This window comes from Vespa velutina, chromosome 1 (assembly GCF_912470025.1).
Source record: "Vespa velutina chromosome 1, iVesVel2.1, whole genome shotgun sequence".
Classification (NCBI taxonomy): Eukaryota; Metazoa; Arthropoda; class Insecta; order Hymenoptera; family Vespidae; genus Vespa; species Vespa velutina.
The window spans coordinates 11,300,634-11,324,653 of NC_062188.1; the positions used below are offsets into that span (position 1 = coordinate 11,300,634).

General features: G+C 38.0%; 1 protein-coding gene across 3 annotated transcripts in view; it reads left to right on the top strand.

The window, feature by feature from the left end:
* LOC124951151 (transcription factor AP-2-epsilon) overlaps nucleotides 1-24,020 on the top strand; it is a 139,823-nt gene that overhangs the window by 40,282 nt on the left and 75,521 nt on the right. Inside the window, exon 3 of one of the 3 annotated variants that reach the window (XM_047499029.1) lies at nucleotides 18,538-18,657. The exons of 1 other annotated variant lie outside the window; for it this stretch is intronic. In XM_047499029.1, the coding sequence (XP_047354985.1) occupies nucleotides 18,595-18,657 (63 nt within the window). In that variant the 5' untranslated portion in view covers nucleotides 18,538-18,594. The remainder of the gene's footprint in view (nucleotides 1-18,537; nucleotides 18,658-24,020) is intronic. One more of the 3 variants, XM_047499019.1, reaches the window with a different exon arrangement.

The window sequence follows — 24,020 nt, forward strand, 5'->3', positions numbered from 1 at the left end:
GTTATCCATTAGGATTTTTTCATGTCGACTTTTACTATTTGAAAAATGCATTCGACCATTCCGGCTGATGGATTAACCATGTGAACCATTACGTTCATGTTTCTTGTTCTCATCGAGAGTATTACGAATACATAGTAACGGATGTCCGTCTGTGTACCATCACTTTCATGACATTGCAAATGCAGTCATACGTGCGTGTATATGCGAAATAGACATATTTGTTCGTGTAGAAAGCTTGATATGCATGAAGCGATTATCGCTCACGGGATTAAACTCTCGTACTAAGCGTTTCGAGTACACGCTGCCCGATACCTGCCATTTTCGATAAAAGAATTATTCTGTCCTTCCAACGTAGATACATGTTTCGTTTCGTGTGTTGAATAATAACGTCATTGCTCCGATCGCTATATTGAAGTTCCATTTCTATCACTGTCAAAGATTCTCGAATTCTCATGAACGAAAAGCAATAGATACGTGGAGACCACGAATTGTGAAAGAATAATGCATTGATGTAAATTTTTTAAATCGTTTATCTTCGTAATTGTTAATAACTTTGCTTTTTGTTTTATTGATATACGAGATGGATAAAAAGAAGACTCATGAGAAATAAATAAAAAGAAAAAAAATTATGAAGATCATAAAATTCTAATAAGTAAAATTAGAAAATGTTCATTATTTAAAACCAATAAATTTACAAAATTATAATTAATATATACATATATACACACACACATACACACACACACACACACACACACACACACACTTATATATATATTTTTTTTACACTGACCATTTCTGCATCATACTATCTCTTGACAAAATTCTTAAATTAATAAGAAATGACCACAATATCTCACCTGATAGGCGACTGTGCATGCTAGTAGGTTAATACGCTACATTAATGTTATATGTACCTAGTAAGTACTTGATTTGATTCAATTTTTTTCACCATTGCGCTCGTACATTTTTCCTTCTTTTATTAGGAATATTGTACACGATATAATCGAATTTATTTCTTCAGTATTGGACATAATACGGAAGAAGCATTATTTAGAAATTGTTCGAATTCTATGATGATCAGATTATAATCGAGCGTCATGATTTTGCACTTATAACTCATGTTCATTACCGTATACAGTGCAATATTTAAGTCCAATTATCTTCTTCGATATATAATGGTACCCGTGACTTTATGATAAGTCGCTCGAGAACGAGGCGTACCTGATGCACGATATTATCGATCATTTTATTTTAATCGACGACCGTGTTTATAGCATTTGTTGCTGTCTATAGCCTCAAGGCCCAACACCAACGATCATACCGCGGCGCCGCTAAGAGCAAAACGTTCCACCTACTTGAATAGCTTTCCAGTCATTACAGCAATTTGCCTGGTGCGAGAAAAGTTCATCTTCGTTCAATCTAATGCGCAACGATTGTGCCTATGTCTACAGATTCGATATCACGGAAATAACAAAGTTCTCATAAAAATCGATATGTTGAAATAACATTGAGATTTAATGATCGAGATAAACACGTTTGTTCTCAGTGATAGAAGAAACTCGAATGGTAGGACCACATCGACCGTGGTAGACGAGGTAAATAATGAAAATCACATAACAGCTACGTCTCATTCTTGTCTCCTAGCTAGCAAGGTAGATTTTACATTGAGAGTTCGTCGTTCGAAAACAAATTCATTCCGGTTGGCGAAGGTAGCAACCTTATTAACTGGCACTATCCGATAAAGCGTTACGTAGGCGGTATCGGATTAAGATTCACTTTAGGCAGCCAGTTTATCTTTAGGGGTTGCACCTTCCAGCTCGGTTGATAATTCAATTCCTTCCGCTCTGGCAACTCTCCTTCGTTCGGCATCCATCGAAGCGCTGGCAGGCGGGAAAGCAGCAGCCACCAGCCGGTTGAGACTCTCATGTAGCGAGCTAACACGAGAAAGCGTAGCAAAGCTGCTCTCTCGGTGGTTTCTCTAAGGTGCATCGATTTTCTCATACCCTACCCTCGTGACGGCAGCCGCCCATATTCGCATATACCTCAGACAAAGAGACCTAGATAGACGGAAGCCTACCCCGTACGAATAGCAAGGAAGGAATGGAACGCCGGCGGCCATTTTGTAAGCTCTTCCCGGAGGAATCAATGTGACGTCGCCCGAGGGGCGCTTGCGCTGCGGGCAACCCTCCGTTCGTCCCTCCAATCCTTCCTCCTCCGATCAATTCCAACTTCGGTATCTCTGTGGCTCTTTTCCGCTTCTTCTCTCTCTCTCCCCGTCCCTCTCTCCCCCTCTCTCTCTCTCTCTTTGAATGTCTCTCTCCGTCTATTTTTCGTCCTGTCATCCTCACCTTTTCCTCTCTTTCTCTCGTTCTCCGAACTCAGTTCTTCTTTAAATTCTCTCTACTATCTTTTCCACCGTCCAACTGTGAAAAAGACTCCAACGTTCCAACGCTCGCACAGTAGGTAGCTATCTGGCTATATTTCCAGTAGTTTCACGAAGAATCTTTCCTCATTGTTGCGTTCCATAAGAACTGCGTCGTTGAAAACGAATACATTTTTTGTTGAAACGACTCGTTAAATTGACGCGTAACGCTTTTAAAACTAAATAATTCGTTACATGCACGCATAAAAGGAAAAGAGAAAGAGAGAAGGAGAGAGATAGTGAAAGAGAGAAAATATGAAGGTAGAAACCTCTATATCGTACAATAATACATAGTACATTATGACCTTTACGATTTCTCTCTATCAAAGACACGTATTGAACGAATTTAGTATAATTTTACTGACAAAGACAGCAGCAGTAGCATTATGTAATCAATGTATCAATATAACAACATTCAGATCAGGCACAGATGATATTTTAAAAGAAAATCGAGGAGAAGTGAAGGTATCGGAGATAATGGAGAAGAGGCGAATATCGGTAGAGGCACGAAAACTCGTGCTTTTAGTTCATTCTCCTAACTCTTTTTTTTTTTCTTCCACGAAAACATGAACAAAAAGAAAACCATATACAGGATTTCCGATACTGAAGATTGAGTAAAGACCAAGAAAGAAAAAGAAAGAGAGAGAAAGAGAGAGAGAGAGAGAGAGAGAGAGAGAGAAAAGTAGAAAGAAAGAGAGCAGGACACGAATGTATGTGCGTCGAGGGCAACTGAAATTTATAATGTCGGGTAATCGTGGCAGGGCGTGCACGCACCTGGGTACTAGGGTACCGGCACGTTATTATGATTAGCTACTTTCGGTCCAGTCCCGAGGAGTGCTGGAGATTCCGATCGGATATGCGATACGCGGACGCACACCTCGGATTACGGGCGTAGAAGATGATCTTCCTGTGGCCGCCCGGGGCCGTCGTCAGGTACCTATACCGTACCCACCTCCTACCAAGACATACTTCATTTATTATGACTGTGATCATCGATTATGCACCGACGTCTTCCCTTCTCTCTCCACTCTCCTCTCATCTTCCGTTTTACATACTTCGTTTTCTTCTTCTTTTTCCTCCTTCTCCTCCTCCTGGACCATACTTCTCTCGTGATCGTATGCTGTATTATACTCAACCTAAAAGATACGCGAGGTGGATTACGCCGAGGGGAGAGATGAACGTCGGCTCTCTTTCTTTCCCTTTCTCTCTCTCTCTTTTTCTCTCTCTCTCTCTCTCTTTCTCTCTTTCTCTCTTTCTCTCTTTCTCTCTCTCTCTTTCTCTCTCTTTCTTTATTTTCCTTTTTTTTTGACTCGTTATTTACCAAAATCAAAGAGAGGGTCAACGAAAATGATCCGCCGTGAAATTTCTGAAAGAACATGAGTATTTCCCGGGTCTTCCTTACTTCTAACCTGGTAATTTCTCTTGGTACTTGATAAGATATCGATTTTATAGCACATCGTCGTTCACTCGCCTTACTACAACCAGAATGTTCGTCCTCTGACATTTTGAAAAGCGCATCTCTATATATGTATGTATATATCTACCTACCTTCTTTCCTTCACGTTACGACATTTCACAAGACGCTCGCCGAGTTACTTACTCTCCCGTTTCTGACTATCGTCCAAACGATAAAACGTTCTCGATTTATTGGTGCACGATAACGATTGCTCGAGTGGAGAGTTCGTAATGCCTCTGGCAAGATCACTCGTCCCTCTTTCTCTCTCTCTCTCTTTCTCTCTCTTTCTCTCCAAATATGTAAGTACTACTTTTCTATAAATCCTATTCGACGAGTGTTTCGACCATGAGATCATCTTTTTCGTAATCGAATAATAGAAAAAGATTTCTTTCAGTAGAAAATCAATAACTTTATAATTATAGCATCAATTTTCAATCAGAATTTTGTAATTTATTTTTGGAAAGCAATAGGTACTTGAGGATTTTTCAAACATAAAACTCGTAGGACAATTTGAAAGTTTGTTCTTTTCGTTTCACAAGGATCCAAAGATCAGGAATACGAGGAAGCGCAACAGGCACGTCTCAATGATTTACGATCATGTTTCAGATCGACTAGAAAATCTTCAAAAGAAAGAAGTTCGTAAAATAAACATACTTATATACGCATACACATAAAGCGTGATGGTTAAGCGAGCTCGTTAAATATCGAGTCGCGCACGCCTCCATCTCTTAGTCATGCTCGTTGACGATCTCACTCTCGCAGAAGATGTTCCTGTCGTCTATCAGCTCGTAACTTCCTCCGTACGATCGCATTGCAACGTGTACGCGTGCGCCTCTACAACCTAACTAAGGGGTCGAATTTGTCGACCTTCTGCTTGGTGACGACGCCTTGGAAACGACGTTGCTTGACTCTCTGAAATGATCACTTCGTCGATAAAACGTATAGTTACGTAAACGAGCATGCGAAAAGGATCATCGGGTCGCAGCTCGTATTGTCAATTTTATTAAACTCGCCAATATGCTTACAGAGAATAAGAAATATCTTCCGGTTTGTTAAGTTTTCAATTTCTCAAATATCAGGAATGAAAGATGTATACAGTAAATATTCAATAATAAATTTAGGAGTTACTTTATTATTTGATAATTTATTTGTTAATTGATACAGTACGACATCCCGCAGGTTTTACAGGATCATAAAATTTCAAGTTGTTCAAGTACACGATTAAGGTACTTGTAATATGTGTTATTCTTTATACGCTTGAATGAAACTTACGACTGAATATAAACTCGTACCACTTATATTTATGCTGTTTGTAACAAAAGTCTTTAGACTAAGCTAAGGCGAGTGAGTGGAGATTTGTAAAATGGTAGTTTGCGCAAAGAGGATAAAGATAAAAGGAGGAAAATATCAGGGAAAATACAGCTTGCGAAAGGAAGTGATGCATAAATCTTCCGATAATCACATGCGAATTATAAGAATTCGAGACGAAGTAAGAGAATGTGATCTTTCGATGTTTTTTCTATTATCTTACGACTGGTACATAAATGCCACTTGTATGTTATAAGAGTGTTCATTGCCTATACGATTAGACGCAATAAACTCATTCGTACGATCGTGAATATCAAATCCTTTCCACGGCCTCTAAACTTTGCATTATAACCAATTCCGTCGGGAGGTTTCGATGCTCGATTATAAAAACAATTTCACTGTTTCACTCCAGCGATTAATTTTATATCCCAGAATAACGTAGGTACCTTCTAGTATAGCGGATATAATCAGGAAACAATCATAAAACTTTTATCATATTCATTCGAGAACATTAATTAAGCACTCCACTCGAAATACTCTCGAGTTTAATAGTATTCAATCTGGGAATGATGATATGTCCTACTAATTAATATCATCGATGAAAGATAAATCCTTTCGAGAACTTCAGAAAAAAAAAATTGATCCGAATCCGTTAAAGTGTTCTTGGAGTGAAGGTCGAGAGGTAGTCCCTCGAGGGCCGCCACTTGTCGTCGTTTCCTATCCTTTTCACCTGGATTATGTCAGCGAAGTAAGGAGTCAGAGACATCGTAGAAAAAGAGGAAAAGAAATGAAGATTCTTCTTAGGAGAAGCCAGAACGAACTCCGAGCGGATGTAGGCACCGGCCGGCTTAATACTTTGTCTCTCCCTTGAAGAGAGGGAAGTTCTTGGGCGAACCCCCGTCGGCGAAAAGAGTTTCTAGCTCCTGGTGATTGGTGTAAGTTAGCCCTCTGGGCAGAGAAAACGTTCGGATAGGCGCATGCGCCGACAAGCACGAGAATCCCCCTTTTGCTTTAGGGTTAGCCGCGGTCCTCCCTGCGGCCAACAGCCCAGGATGACACGCCCCGGGCTACCAGATCAATAAGATCCCTTATACCTACCTACCTCTTTGGTTACGCCCTGAGATACTATGCCTCGTATTCGATCCATGTACCGTATACGCTTTTCTACGATCAAACATGTCAATGAGTTTTATCGGCACAAAGATTTTCGAAATTTGTAAAATACATTCTCTCTCTCTCTCTCTTTCTCTCTCTCTCTCTCTCTCTCTCCCTTCCCCTCCCTGTCTCTTTCTCTCCCTGTCTCTTTTTTTCTCCCTATCTTTGGACATTTACAATATTTCATAGGTATATTTTTCGCTTTTTATCTTTCGTTACACTTTCCTACATTGTTTTATTATTACATCCATTTCGTTATTACACTGATTATAATAGTGCTTTCCGTACGAACTAAAAACACATTGTTCTGCCGTTTTTATATTATTTTGCGCACGTATTCTTTCCAATAAAAATTGTACACTTTCTAAACTGAGTTAGCACGGCTACTACAAAAATAAAACGACGAGACACGCGTTTCAATCCTTTAAAATGAGCTTCGTGTCAGATGTTTCGTAACATATGGTAGGTTGTCCGACTACACGTTGAAATATAAAAAGAAGAGGACAAAAAATTATGTCTACTTTCGCAGAGGTAAATTTGACGTTTCACTTTATACGTTTAACTCAAATTATTAGAAAATGTTTACCATGACCGTCTTTTTAGAAAAGAAATCTCCCGTGGCTGGTTAACTTTGGATTAGATAGATCAATTGCAGAGACGATTTATAAAAGAAAAAAAGAGTTTTTTTTATTGAACTATATTAAATAATACCATTTTTATAATAATTTATTGAATAATTTGAAGAATGAGAATGTAATGATCTTTCCAAAAGCGAATCAATTGTTACAATTTCTGTCGTTCGTAAATCCGAAACAAATAGTTATTTAAAACTCGTGATACTGAAGGAAAAAAGAGGACAGAAAAAGAAAACAAGAATTGGTATAGGAAGCGTAAAGAGATGACCGCGCGTTCGAGCTATAGCGATGACCGCATCTCGTTAAAAGACTTCCCTTCCAATTTCGCCAGGTCGATCTGAAATTTTCTTGTAAGCTCGCGTGTACGCCCTGGGCTGTCACGATTCGGAGCTAACTGCCGCGTTTGTACAACCGATTCAGGAATTCCTCGTAACGTAATTTCATCGTCGGAATTCCTGTTCTTGCATCTCTTATGCATATACAGAAACATTCGCGACCAGAGGCTACTCTTTCGCGATTGCACTTCAATTTTGACTGGATGTCTATCTGCCTAATGTGTCTCTCATTAGTAATCTACATTTCCGTCAAGCCGACCGACTCCTAGCCGCTGTAATTTACACAATTTCGGTAGCGATGCGTGTTTCTACGTTTCTACCTACGATATCAACTATTTTCTCGACAATATTTGACGGATTTTTACTTTCATCGCATATTTATATGTACGATCCAGTACATTTATTTTTTTCTGCAAAATCTTATCAGGATAGTTCATATTTCATTTGTATTCTTCAATTAAAAAATGTTAAACTTCAGCTAACATTCCAGAAAAAGTTGCATACCTATCCAAAAGAATTTATTTAAAATTATCGAAGAAATTATCGTCGGACGCAGTATTCAACCGTTATATTGTACCCGAGCGTCGGATCATCCGACGGTCGGGTGCAAGAAGGATAAAGCATCAAGGAGAAGTAGAAAGAACTGAAAGGGGGATTAGAGCGCTCGAGAAGCCGATGGAAGCAGGTATGAGTTGGGAGCTCATCCTTTATTTCAAAAATAAAATCGCAACGACGTTTATCCGTGAAGTTTGCAGCGATAGAGAGAGAAAGAGAGAAAGAAAGAGAAACGAGATAGGTTGTAGGAAGGATTGAACCAATGAGAAGTTTGCTGGGCGTCTTGGTAAACAGTACAGGAGAACGTAAGCGATGAGACGATTGGGTCGCAGTTGGGACCGGTTGACCAATCGGAACGTTACTCTCGTTGATCCTGGCCTTAAGGCCCGTCCTAAGACCCCACCACTTTGTCTCCTCGACTCTTGCGTCTATCTGGTAGCTAAGGCCCCGCGGGCGCCCGCGGGCGCAGTAACCCTCGAGTCTTCTTGCGTGTACGACGGTTTAAGGGGAATACCTATACAAAGGTCTCAAAATATCAGGAAACAATATCCACCGTGCACCGGTAACTCAATACGTCTATGGTGCCTTCGTTCTTCTTCATCCTACTACTTACGCCGTCCTTATCTCATTTACGAGCTTGTGCACCTTGCCCACGCGTTATATTTCGAGTTATCTCTTACGTCCTCGAGGCTCTGAGTCAAGGCAAAGAGGAAAAGTGGCATTATTTTTATGAATGGAGGGATGGATGGATGGATGGCGTTTCAAATTTACATAGAACACATCGAATTGAAATTGCTTCGATAATTTGATTTTCAACGAAACTATCGACGAATTTTTCGTATTCCCTTTTTTCTTCTTGAACTATTTGAGAGGAAACTTGTTTTATTTAGAATTCATTGTTATTGTACTTCTTGGTGACAGTGAATTCTTTCAAAAGAAAGTGAACTCGAATTGTTTTCATTTTTACGGTACAATTGAGATTTGAAAAGTGGTGCGTGTACAGTGTCCTTCAGTGTGAACACATGCGATTTTTTAAACGGACTCGACAGAGTTTACATTAGACTTTTTGTTTACATGCAAACTATGTACCAACAAAGTGATTAAGCAAGTCCGAGTAAATTATTTGTACAGATCGTGCGCGTTGTCGTTAATACAGATTTGAGAACAAACGTATACTTTACGAGGAAGCCGAATGCCGAACCTAGACTACTACAACACCGCGAGAATGCATCAAATGGTAAACTCTTTTCAAGATACAATAGATTATTTTACTTTGTTAGAGCTTCGCTTCGCGAAGATATAACGCAGGACAGTTTACATTAATTAAATAATGATACTTATCGAGATACACATCATTTCTTATACGATCAGGTGATCAACGAACTAGAAAAGTTGCTCTTGGCAAATGATATCGATTCTTGTCGTATATCCAACACTACATTTATCACGAAACCTACGCGGCGATTGCTTGCATGCAGCGAGTTGAATAGCTTCTAGCAGTCTCTTGATTTAATATCGCTATTAATTAATTACTATGAAACCAGAAGTGTTTAATTAACGTCACGCTAATTACTACTTTATCTAATATACCGCAGCCGGTCGTGCACGAGAAGAGATCGCGCGCGTGCGTACGGGCGACCATAGAGAAAAGTGGAGAAGAAAGAAGAAGAAGAACGAAGCGATACGTCACGCACCCCCGGGACGCGTTTAAGTGAAATAGATATGTCAGCCTTATGGAATATAAGTTCATAAAATTGAGCGGTAAATCATTCAAGTAGGAGTGAGAGAGAGAGAGAGAGAGAGAGAGAGAGAGAGAGAGAGAGAATGGAAGATGGAGGAAGAGAGGGCAAATTTTCTTTGTAAAAGGTATGCACATAGCGGGAGCAACTCGCCAGACGCCGTAATGACAGGCTTTAAAGAAGAACTCATAAAATCTTGCCACAATGGAATCGTTCTTGTATGTACCTAGTTCACGAATATTTCGATGGCGTTCCTATATACGAGAACATATCGTGTGAACTCACCATTACGACTTTTCTTCGTTTTTCTTCGAGTTAGTAGTTCTTAATATTTTTTTTAACAATTTGATAATTACATATTTCTAATATACAAAAGTGACTCGATTGATGATTTTAAAATATAAACAAAGAGTATGAAGTTAATATTGCAAATAGAAATATCTTTCGTATGGAATAGAGATATAAATCTCAATATTCGAATAAAATACTCATTTTATTATAGCCGATATTTATGTCAATTAATCATTTTTTCGGCTGTATTTTCTATATACCTATATATATCTATTTTCTCTAATGTTAAGTATGCAATCTAAATTTAAGTTTTTCATTTACATTATTTACAAAACTTTATATATATATATATATATATATATATATATACATTTACGCAAAAGACAGCATGAACAACAATTCCGTTGTTGTTGTTGGCTCCTTCGATGTTTTACGATCTCCAATTACTTCTTTCGCCGCTTCGTGGTCACGTTTCATCACGTAAACATATAGATGTAAACATATAGATGTAAACATATAGAGGTATACATGTTCAGCCCTACGTGCACGCGATCACAGCACTTTCGTATCTTTCTCGATTACCTGGACATTCTCGTCATGGACAATGTATCGATACGTACATTCGATCGATCATCCGTGGATCATCGATCTTTCTTCCACTTAACGCCGTTTGTACAATATACATAAACATGTACATAGGTATGCACACGAAAAGTTCATGAAATATTGCATTGTTTTTAAGAATCCATCTTAAATGATAAACGAAAACCTCACTAACACGTCAGATAATTAATTTGTATGTTGTAAATCATCGGTAAAATATTCTAAACATTCTAGAATAATTCATTCTTAAAAAGCGATAGTTTTTATTTTTCTAGCCAAGATAGCTTCTCGAAGTTTGGCTATCAATTTTCGAAACATCCAGTACTCATTGACGTAGAGACGTGCAGAAAAGATTCTACAGGGTAGAATATTTAAGTACGACCTAGCGTCGGAACATAACTTCTGAGTTCTGACATTTCAATCAGCAGCGCCTTGCGTTTTATTTCTCGTCGACTACTTTTGTCTGACGCAGAAGGACTTTTCTACTTGCGTATCTTTCTCGCTGACACGTTGACACACGATAGGACGGAATCGATCGCTTCTCATCGCGACTGACAAAACGTTTCGAGAACTACGAAGATTCGAGAAAAAGAGAGAGAGAAAGAGAGAGAGAGAGAGAGAGAGAGAGAGAGATGAAAAAGATTGTTAAATTTTTAATACAATTCTTCGAGTTTTTTGTTTTATAAAAGCTTGTCTAGACGAAAGTTTACTCTCAAGAAACTCTATCATTTTGTCATTCTTTCGAAACTGAATGTCTATAAGAATAGGAAAATATTAAGTGACCATTTCTTCGTACCATTAAAGAAACATAAATCAGGCTCAGGTAGCTGTTGCACGGGCCGACTTTATGGAGAACGATTGTAAAGCTCGTTAACACCTGTATTAATGACAATACCTTAGAGGTTCTAACAAGCGGTTTATAAGTCAATAGGCGGATGAGTTGTCAACACTTTGAGATTCTAGTTTGCTGAAAAGCCTGAAGAATCTTCATTTGAAATAATAGGAACAATTATTATCAGAAAATAAAAATTTGAAATAACAAAATTGTATCGAAATTGTTAAATTTTCAATCGTCGAAAATGTTCTCAGAAGCACGTACTAAATTTGTCAAGTCGTTCATCTTAAGGTTGAAATTCCGTCACATAAATAGTTCTACTTAAGGGGAGAAAGAAAAGACATAAATGGAGACTACTCAAAAAGTTGTAGAGAAAGAGAAAGAGAGAGAGAGAGAAAGAGACGAAGATGCCGGAAAAGGAAAGAATACAAGAGAAAAAAAAAGAGAAAAGAAATACGAAGAGGCCCGTTTCTTTCACCTGTGCCACCGCGAGCAATAAATAACCGCCAGCTTAGCTGATTTTACTGCCGTGGTGTTTGGGTGATCCCAATAACGCCGACTCGAAGAAGGGACCAATAATGCGAAGAAAACCAATCTTCGCGCTAACTAGCCATTCAAAGCGGCCGAATTGCCAGACACAAGTACTTCGAAAGACCCTGGTTAACCTCTGAACGAAACGGTTTCGAAGCTATTTCAAGTATTAAAGAATTCGCGATTTAATGTCATAACCCACATGATTGGAAAGTTGCATACTTCGGAATGCTTATAATTCTTTTTATGATAAGCTTGAACGAAAAGTATTTTTAATACTTAATTTTTCATGTGATTTTTCAACAATACCAAAAATTGGGAAAAATTTGTTTTAAATTACTTCAACGAATAGAGATACAGCCGTTGGTCTACATCGAGAAGCTACGCAGTACATCAATAATTTCCATGCACGCTTTTTTCGTCTTCTTGTTAATATATTTATCGATCCGTAACGGATGATACAAGGGAGGCAACGCTCGAGAAACTAATTTTGTGAATCATGTTTTATTTTGACGCGTACACGAATCTTGTATCTATATAATAACTGTTTAAATTCCGGTAGTGGTCATCCTCACGAACGGTAGCCTCTAATCAATCTAATTTCAGGTTTCTCCGCCTCAATGTGGACCAACACTGATATTATTTGGTAATTGTAATGGATCGGAATGTTGCGCGTTCATTCTTTAAGACAGTCTTGCTCAGCGATTCGCCTCTGCCAAAACAATTTTGTCTTACACCTTTGCCATTTCTCTTTCTTTCTTATTTTCTTGATTTTCTTTTTTATTATAGCTATCTCTTTCTCTTGATCTGCTATTATCTGAAACAACGCACGCTCGATTTCAACATGTGATTATGAGCTTTGTGTGTTCCTCGCATTCCATTTGTGTTTCTTTATACTTTTTCTCCGACGTACGTGAACCGTTTCTGAATTGACTTTTCGACAACGGTTTCTAAAATTGTTGGTTCAACTCCTGGAAATGGATCGATTCCTTTCGTTACGATTCGTTATATCTTCTACTTCATGGCATAGCAACTGGCGGTCTGCAGCCTGCATGCAATTCGCGTCTTTTCTCGTAAAATGCGAGAAAATGATCTCACTATTTAACACCGCCGTGCTTCGTAAACTGTACAGCTATCGTTTCTGTTATTTGTTTTTTCTTCTTTTTTGTATGAATAGTCGATTTCGTATTGTTATTTACATTTCTATACTAAAAAGAAAACAAGAAAACATTGCTAATAAAAATTGCTATTCAGAACTTTTAAACAATATCTCAAAAGTCAAAAAGTGATATACGGCGTTTTTCTTTACAACTACAGATATAATATCTATATTTTATCTATTCCTATCCTATTCCGATAAGGGGAAGATCTTCTCATGAACTACAAGGTTTTTGTTTCTAAGTATGGAATAATGGTTAGTGAACTTAAATAGTGAGAAAATGGATTGATTGATGGTGGGGAACGTGCAGCCTGCAGCGAAGAAATTGCCTACCTATGTCCTACTTCATACATTTAGCTCGTCTTTAATTGTTACATTACTACTTTCAAATATTCATGAAAATATTTTTTCTGATTTGAACATATCGTCGAAAAAAACGACTATAAAATTTTTTATCGATCGAACACTAATCTTTTCACAAGAACTCCTAATCAAACATAATATGCTATTTGACAAGCAATAAACTTTTTTGTTGTATATACAATTCAACGATGATTGAACGATTAACATTGATTTCACCAGAGTTGAATTTATTTCACACCGATACTTTACTAAGGTAATAAAATTTCTATCACGCGAACGATCATGTTAATTGTCGGCCTCGATTTTTATAAAAGAAAATGAACTGTCGTGAGACAAGCAGAGAGAGAGAAAAAGAGAGAGAGAGAGAGAGAGAGAAAATAAAAATAGTAACAACGTTCGTGGCTGGCGTTGTTGAGACACGTGGGCTTCCTATAGAGAGAAAAAATATAAAAAAGGCGTCCAACGATAGCAACGTTTAATATGAAAATATTTTCGATTTAAATGGAAATCGTGACCGAGTTTAGCGTTTTATAATGCAGAGATAAAGCTTTGTAACCATGGAAAATTGGCAGTTTGCGTGACCGCGTCTCTTCATTTGGTTGCTCGTTCGTTCGGCCAGCCAGAAACGAGCAATTAACTCATTGTCGCACAATAATTAAATCCTTCACGGTGGAAAAGTGGTTAAATACTGGGCAGCAAGTAAATCATTGGAACTTATTACTGTTATCGCCTTTAACCATACGGTAGTAAACGTTCTCGCATTCCTGGTATAGAATAATAGCGGCCTATAAAGCTGCTGTTTCGAGAAAAATTAATATATTGCGTTCGTAAGCACTTTGTTTTACATCTATCTCAACAACGATATCATTCGTACGAAGGGACAAAATAAAGATCGCTTGGAGTAATTTCGATATATTGTATTTTCTCGTCTCGAAATAACTTTATCGTTTAACCAAGAGAAACAAATCCGGAACGATGAAGATTTAGCTTCTTTTTTCACATATAGAATTATTCTTGATTTGTTCTCATCAAGCAATTCTTATTAGACGTATCCAAATGTTTCCGAACAAAAATATTATTACGGATCTTTATGGTAGAGGATGAGATCACGGATCATGGTGTTTGTCTTTAAAGGGGGTAGGAAGGAAAAGAGTGGAAAGAGAAGAAGAGGATTATCTCGTTCGAAAGTAAATAGGTACAATTAGTGTATATCGAAAAGAGAGGTACTTGGAGAGTAAAAAAATGAAACAGAGAGAAAGAGCCAGAGACAGAGAAAGAGAGAAAGAGAGAGAGAGAGAGAGAGAGAGAGAGAGAGACAAAGACGAAAGTAGAGAATCGTCGCAGAAGTGTCCACAGAAACGGCCGTTTCTGCGGATGTTTCCCTGAAAGGCACCACCATTTGTGGTTTACCGATAGCCAGGCGAAACGATCGTTCGAGCTAGAAAACAGCTCAGTAAATAGCGCTGCTCCCCTCGTTAACTCGATTTAATGGCACGTCGTTAGCAGTCGTATACTCGATGCGATGTTGCCCGCTGGTGATCATAAAAAAGGAGTGCAACTCGGAATTTGGGATCCTTGGAATCGTTAACACTCTAAACGTAATCGGAGCATACCAGAGTGCGACGTTATGATACCTTACCAGTTCTCTCATTCGATTCTAAATTTCTCTTTCTATCGCTCGCTCGCTTGGTCTATCGAAAAGAATAACTATAAAAAAAGCATACAGAGAGATTGCAGATCTAAAAAAAAACAAGTTTTCCATTCGAAAATAATGATACTGTGCATGATTATTTTTCGTCAAATAAAAAAATTAAAGATATTTTCCACTTGAAGGAACATAGTTTTAAAAGTTGATATATCTAATCGATCGAGTTTATTAAATATGAATTACAATTAAATATAATTTACTGAAAAATTAATAGATATTTACATTGTGACAATATTATTAATTACCGATAAAAAATCGGATGTAGAAAAAGTTTTTTTTTCAAATAAGATAAAAGGAAAAAAAGAATAGAAGAAGACAAGAGTCATATTTTACAGAAAAGGGAGAAAAAAAGAGAGAGAGTGAGAGAGAGAGAGAGAGAGAGAGAGAGAGAGAGAGAGAGAGAGAGAGAAGAACGATACGAATTTGTAAAAGCACACTTGTTACGTTTTTCGAACGATTCACAAGCAGGTAGCTAGTGGTCCTCTCGACTAGTCGATCTCTTCTGGACCCAACATGTATGCTAAGCCGTTCTCGACTCGGTCTACGTTCCAACAGCGCGCATAGCACGACACAGTACGAAAGACGCGTGCACGCGCGCGTGCGCCCACACACATGCGAGTTCGTGCGCCTGCGCGCACAAGCTGCTGGGCATACCAGAATTCTCAACAGCCGAATATCGCCGTGTAGCATCCGCGCATAGAAGCGCATTATGAATATTCAACCGGGTACCTGGCATGGCCGCGTTCAGATTCATTATTCATTTCTGCAGCAACGTTTCTGCGTTTTCCGCCCCGCCAGCATGGAACACGTCAGGACGAAGCATGAGAAAGAGAGAGAGAGAGAGAGAGAGAGAGAGAGAGAGAGAGAGGAAGGAAGAGAAAGTGAGAAAAAGGTCTTTTTTATTTTCTGACTTCTCGTCCTGTTTTTTTCGTCCTCGTCCTTTTTGTTTCTTCTTCTTCTTCTTTTTATTCTTTCTTTTTTTCCTCCTCCTATACCTGAGATAGATAGATAGATAGATAGATAGATAGATAGATAGATAGATAGATAGATAGATAGATACAGAGAAAGAGAGAGAGAGAGAAAAAGAGAGAATCTAAGTGCGTGATCTTTCTCCTCTTCTCACTTCTCTTTCTGTTTTCTCTGTTCTCGTCTCTTTTGTTTCTCTTTCTCCTTCTTCTTCACCATCATCTTCTTCACCTTCTTATTCTACCTTTCCCTCTCCATCATATCCCGAACCCATCCTCCGTTGTTTTATTCGTCGGTCGGAAGAATGCGCTCCGTTCAGCCTAATAATCGCTTCCAGACGCGGTGAAAGAGGGTAAAGGAGTGAGGACGCTTATGCAACGGTCTCCGTTAAAAATTTTTCAGATTCCATCGTGGAACGAACGATCCCTTTCTCTCTCTCTCTCTCTCTCTCTCTCTCTCTCTCTCTTTCTCTCTCATTCAGATCAGACGAGAGACGAATAGATCGGAAGGTAGAAATTATTATCGAGGCGATCTATGATTTCGCCAAATCGATCCAGTCTTTATCTTACTTGCCATTCTTAAGATTCGCATCGTGAAAAGGATCAAAGATTTTGGAGTCGCGAGTATCGAACAACTGCTCACAGTTTCTAGGACGATTTCGTGCTGCATGAAGCTGACTCCACGGAATCTTAGATGGAGTAGATTAGACACAGAATGGACCAGATTGTGAAAGAAAAAGAAGAGATTGCGAAAGAGTGACGTTGCATTTCTAAATTAGCTTTACGACTTTGAAAATGTCCGTTAAAGGTGATCTTTTATTTTTTAAATTATTCTTTTAATTGACGAAAAAAAATTATAGAAAAAGAAATTTCTAATCGTTGATCGACTGTTAATATTAATATAAAAAGGATATCAGTCCACATTCTTGCAGTAACTCGTACAGTCTCAAAGTGTATAAAATCTTCGAAATCGTCATTGATGTCAGATAAGAAGTAATATGATCACAATTAGAAGAATATAACTGAATGAAAAGAACTGATCTTAATTTACTACTATACGACTCTCGAACGACACGTGCGTTCGCGCGTTTTGTGACCCCTGTCTCTTCCTCTCTCTCTTTCTCCCCCTCTATCTCTCCCTCTGTCTCTGTCTCACTTTCTCTTAACAAGTACTCAACTATATAATCGAATTTACTGATATCTTCAAATATAATCGCTTTGGACCGAAGCGTCCTTTATATGTATAATCCACGCCGTCTCCCCAATAACATCGTACACGCCATCTCCAATTTCGTGTTATTAGTTCTGAAAACGCGTATAAGTATCGTAAAGAATCTGTACGATGCTATACAAATTTGGCGGGACTTAGAACATTTAGAGATAACGTGCATCTATTCGTCCGATCCCTGTGGATATTCGAATCTTTGGGGATACTGATTTTCCCTCTACCTTTCTAAATACGTAATATTAGATCGTAATTTCAAGATATATAGAATACAAATTGCTTAGAAAAAATTTCAGAATGACATGAATTTTATTTTAAAAATCTTTGCTCCACGTGCAACTGGATCATTGAAATCGAACGATCGATCAAGTATAGTTCACTTAGGAAAAAGTAAGATCGATAAAGTCGATCCATCAAAGGCCGTTAGAACTTGTTATCTTTTGTTTTATCAGTATCTTTACATTTTTATCAGTGAAACATCATATACATATTCTATATAAATTATATAAAAAAACATGGAGAAGTGAAAAGCGAAAGAAATTGCATAAAAAAACGTAGAGAAAATTAAGGAACACCCGCAGCAATCCTGGGCTTACGATCAAAACGACTTCTCAATTCTCTAAAAATTCGATCGTTGATCTTTCCACTGCAGGATTCCAGCTCAGAATCTTTTTCGAGTAATTGCCAGAGCGTTCCTTATTGCTCAGTGATGGCAAATCATTTTTTAATAAAATGTCAAAACGCATCCAAAGGCATTGTGGAAAGACTACGTCAATAATCATTTTGAAATTAGCATTCTATTGTGATGGTTCCTCTCAACAGGGTTTAACTACCACTAAGGATAGAAAAATTCGTCGGCTTTTCGGGCATTATGGTCAAATAGCATTACATTAGCACAAATTTTATTTAATAATAAAGGTTACAAAGAACCGGAAGTAAAAGTTCTCGCAAAAAGAATTTCTGTATTAAACGGAACAGAAACTTTAAGAGTGTATGAAATGCAGACGGATAACTTTGGAATTGGTGGGAATAGGAAAAGAGAAAGAGTTAAAAATACCAGTATATTTTGCTAAATTCTCATTATGTAGAATTATGATAGTACGAAATGTCTATCAATGACGACGTTAACTACCATCTTGTTTGATCTCAAACTTCGAATATTTGAATGAGGAATTGTTATAAATATTCTTCTATACTAGCAACATTCCATTCGATTGCTAACTAAGTATTTGGCTTTGTTCTAGGTAAGTTGTGACCGAAGAACGGTGCTCGACCTTTGGATAATATTTCGGCGGTAGAGTTCAAAATGACATTCAGGTGCATGCCGGCCTTTCAGACACTCGGAGCTGGCGACTGCGGCGCGTCTTGGGTGAGTTCGATAGATCGACTTACGTAAATCGACTTGTTTAGTTAGTTACGTCTTGCTTTCTTGCCATCTCACTAGAATCGATCTCGCCTTATGGTATCTCTTCTGACCTTTCCCAACATTTCTGATCATTTTCATGGCGCGGAATATACACAAAATGTTGCTGTTTATTTTGAAGTATTATAAACATCGACTTTCATTTATATATATATTTATCTCCGCCGTATTTTTTACCCTTATCGACGAATGCTTCTTAAAGGAATAATTAATGTGATTGGCAGTGAAGATAATGACGTTGGCTGACCTTTACCACGTTAGACCACCCATCGCGTCCAGCTATGCATTCGAGAGCTCGCGTTCGACACTTAAACCGGATTCTGTACTACAATATAATCATCGTGTTATCGTCGTAATTTATTCTTCGCCTTTTGCCTCGCTTTAAATTTAGTTCGACTCTCATATCAAATATTTGTAATTATCTTAATTAAAATACATGGAAATTGTAAAGAGAAAGAGTGTCGTTCTTTCAAAAGAAAATTATTTTCTATTTTCGTTACTTGTAACGAGAAAAAAGAATAAGTAAAATAAAAGCAAAGTAGCTAAGATCATAAATATTACCTACGAAAAAAGTGACCTCTCTGGAAAGAAAAAAAGAGACAAATAATAAATGTAACAAAGACACCGATTATATCGACATTTCAAACTAAAATGGTAGATCGTCTCGATGATTCTCGAGACAGTGTCAAATCTTTAATAGTTGATCACAAGCAGTCGCGCTTTCTCTGAAGTTGAATAAGAGAAGAACGGGAAAAGCATGTTGGAAGAAGCCATTTGCTCGGGGATAATAATCCCTGTGCGCAAAGAAAGATTCAAGGATGATGGTTACCGTGGATCTTGCGTCAGTCGACTTAAAACTTCTTCTAGGTACCTTAGCGAATTTCAAGCCTTCCTTCTTATTCTTATTCCGTTGTTATTACTTTGTTCCCTTTTCTCCTTCTTCGCCATCCCTCATCATCTCTCTTTCTCTCTCTTTCTCTCTCATCTTCCATCCCTCTTTCCAAGGCAAGTAAATAACTCCTCATCGTTTACTTACCCTACCCCAAGTTTATAATGGAGATTATCTTATTTGTATTGAGACTCGTCTTTCTCTTCAGTAAAGTCACAGTACGTGGGTGGAGGTAAAAAAGTTGCATGGCGAAACGCAAAAGGAAAAGGGGGAAGGAAAAAAGTATAAAAAAGGGAAAATCGCGAGCAAGAGAGGAAGAAGGTCACCTAAATGATTTTCTTTTACTTTTCTTTTCCTTATTTTTTCTTTTAAAAAAGGGAAGCCAATGGAGACATGAAAAAAGAAACGACTGAAGTTTAATTCTCCGTTTCTTATTCTCCTTTCGACAACAAAATTGCTTCATGTCCTGAAAGAGAATGATATGGAAATTACAAGTCGATTAACATGTTCATCGTCGTGATAAATTTTTTAAAAATTATACTCTTTATATCTTTCTCGTATTATTTACAAGATTCTTATGAAGACAATAAATGTATCGATTGATTCGATATTAATACGGTAATAAACGCGTTAAGGTCGCCTATCAGAAAAGAAAAAAATTATCTTATAATTCTATAAAAGATGTTAATAACTAATTCACCGAGTATATTGTAAAAAAATTTTCGAGATTACACCTTACGTATCGAATGTTACGATAGGTGCAACGCGCTCATTGCATTTAGAAGATGAATCGCAATCGAGCACAAGCTCGCCGATACTCCATATGACTCCCGATACAAATGATCGTTATTATATTAGTTTCACTCACCCAGCGAGGGGGCCAAGCAATATACCCCCCGTATATAAGCCACTTATTACGAGCGGCGAAGAACGATAGAGAACCGATATCAATGCCAACTATGAAAACGAACACGTATTTCCAAATAAAAATGTCGAACTCGCTCTTGTTTCTCTCGGTTGCTTTGTATAAACAAAACCTAAAATGTTTTTCTTCTTTCCCTTTTTCTTCCTCTCTTTCTCTCTCTCTCTCTTTCTCTTTTCCAACTCGCACACATTTCTCATTTCCGTTTTATACTCTATTTTCTAACCTAAGAAAATCATTGATCCCACGCAACACAGATTAAAAGCAATATTTAGAAATTCTCAAGGGAAAAGACCATATAATGTTTCTGTAGTCAATTTTTTCTACCACGCTCGACCTTTATGTGTGGTTTTAATTAAACCCTATATTTCATCTTTCTTCTCTCTCTCTCTCTCTCTTTTTCTCTCTCTTTCATGCTCATCGATGATTCGATGCAATACGTATTTCATTTTCCCTGCGATAAACATTTTTCATCTGGGGCTCGGATAATAAACGACAGGAGAAAATATTCCCGCAGTTTTTCCAACCAGAAAAAGGATCTTGAATCGAGCCACCATTCGAGTCGAGAATTCGAGCGAATCGCGCGTAGTGCTCTGGCTAGTCTGTACCTTACAATTATACGAAGTAAAGAGATCCACCCACTCTCTTTCTCTTTCTTCCTCTTTTTACGTGATTCTCCACTATCGATGAATCTTGGGGCAAGTAGGCTATGTTATCTCTCTCTCTCTCTCTCTCTCTCTCTCTCTCTCTCTTTTTCTATCTCTCTCTTTCTCTTTTTTATCTCTCTCTCTCTCTCTCTTTCTGTCTTTCTCTCTCTCTTTCTATCTCTCTCTGCCTCTCTCTCTTTTCTACCAAGTTTCATTATTAATTATCAGCTCACCACTATGTTATTAGTGCACTAGAAAGAAACCAGCCAAGAGAGAAGTCCAATGCGAAAGTCTGCCCTCTTAAGTCACTCGTGATAAATACCAACGTTGCTTTCGTAGTCTTCTATGTTATTCGTCTCTCGTTTATCCTTTCTCTCTCTCTCTCTCTCTCTCTCTCTCTCTCTCTCTCTCTCTTCCTCGTTCGCTCGATCTGTATATCCGTCTATAGTAATATGTACATATGTACATATCTACGCATATGTACGATCTGCCAGAGGGCTTTTATATGTTTCAGAGTGACACGTAGATGTAATTACTGTTATCAGATAATGGATAGCATACCTGTTGCATATCGCGATCGTCCGTCCGATATTACCGATTCGAACACCGTAATCTATGATAAAAGTATCACTAATACGCGATGTAGTTATTCCAATAACGTAACAGAGAGAAACAGAAAAACAGAAAGAGAAAGAGAGAGAAAGAGAGAGAGAAATATGACAGTAAGCTTTTGCGAAAAGTTCCAAACGAGAATGAGTCAAATACTTGAGTCAGTGACATTCATTAAGATTGTTTCGAGTTAGATAAAACGGAAACAATCAATTTAAATTGCGAGTAATATCGACTGAATCATGTGGATTTAAACGAGTGAAAATAGTTACAAAGTAAATATTATCGAGTTGAACTCAGTTTAATATTTCGTTCGAAAATTCTTTTGAAAAGCAGCGAGCTTAACAATTGAAGCAAAAAAAAAAGGAATAAAAAAAAATAAAAAAGTTCAGCAGAAGTTCAACAAATATTTACGCGCAGAGAAGAAGTTGGCTAGCTGTAAACAACTAATCCGTTATCTCATCTAAACAGTCTCATAACAACATGGCTTGAAATTGTCCTTCTTCGGGCGTGAAACGCAAAACAAAGCTCGCTTACTCGCGCGCACAAAAGACATATGGAAGATATGTAAAAAAAAGAAAAAGCAAGAGGGACAGAGAAACAGAGAGAAGCAGAGAGAGAAAGAAAGAGAGAGAGAGAGAGAGAGAGAAAGAGAGAGCGAAAGAGAGAGAGAGAGTCATCCCCCGAAAGAGCCGCAGGGGCGGCGAGTATTTCGCTAGAATTTACGTAGCGTTTCACGCTGGCTAATACCGCCGTAGTATAATTATAATTAGCGGGCTACGCCTTTCACACCGCCCCTTCGAAACTTTAGCCGGCGGATACCAGCCACGGCATACATATATCCTTCACCTTGATACTCGACGAGACTTACGCGATCCTCATCTCTATATCTAATAGTTTATGTTCGAGAAATTTGAAAAATCATCAAGTTCGAACTTGTTTCATTTAAATTACTATTGTCTTCTTATTCCATTATAATTGAATCGTTTGATAAATTCATAATTAAAAATATTATTTATTTTAAAATCTATACTTGTACAATAACTTTTTGATTCACAAAGTTCTACATCAAAATTTATTAAAAATCAGATTTTTATAATTAAATTAGACGAAAGAAAAAATTAAACTCGTAATAACAAATGTCCTTGCTAGACTAGATCGTTTCGTGCATCGGCACGAAAAGGAAAACGAGAACCGATTGCATACTAGGATTCTCCCGGGTTTCCATTTAGCGTCGGGTCCCTGCATATAGAGTGCTGCGCGCCATGACACACTGGCCAATCGCGTAGAAATACGTGGACAAAGAGAGAAAGAGAGAGAGAGAGAGAGAGAGAGAAAGAGAGAGGGAGAGAGAGAAAGAGAGAGAGAGAGAGAGAGAGAGAGAGAGAGATAGAGAAAAAGAGAGAGAGAAACAAGTATCAAAAAACGGAGAAGAGAGAAGGAGCGAATGTCAGAACGATGAGACAAGACGAAGAGGAGAGAAAGAAGATGGAAGAGAAAGAGAAGAAGAAGGTGGAGTAGAAAGAGGAGGAGAAGAAAAAGGTGGAGGAAGAGGAGGAGGAGGAGGAGGAGGAGGAGTGGATCCTGCGCGTGCCTTGCGGCAACGTCTTGGGCCTCGCGTGCCCAAGCATGGCCTCGTCTCACTATTCGGTATTCATGGTCAGAGGTCATCATCGAGCACGAGCCACCTTAGGGTTCTCAACCTCTCTCGCGTTACCAAGTTACCAGGGCAAGACTTACGAACCGTCTCATTAACAGCGTTTATGCGTTCCACTCCTGCAAGAGGTCCGATCGTGCCTATCCTTCGAGTCGATCCTTCTTTCGTGACTGGCTCAAGAGCAAGTTCGAGTCGATTTCTCGACTCTTACACGCCCTTTTCCGTCTCGCGAACGATCTTAAGACGGATAGTTTGCTTTAAAAAGACATACATATATAGGCATAGTTCAGTCGTCAAATACAATTATTTTTATTCAAATTATTTCAATCTAAACTGCATTTGGTTTGGATAAATCATTAATAAAGTCTATAAATAAGCGTGTGTTATCGATTTTTATTGAATTGTTTACAATCATGTAATGAACTCCTTGATATATATTCCACTTTTTCGAAAATCTCGAATAATTCACCTTGTCATTTGGGCATTTGATTATCTTTTTTTCTTCGAAAAGTTACATGTTAACATTATACATTAATCATTTAATATCAATTATTCACCTTGAATAAATCCACACGGAACGAAGTA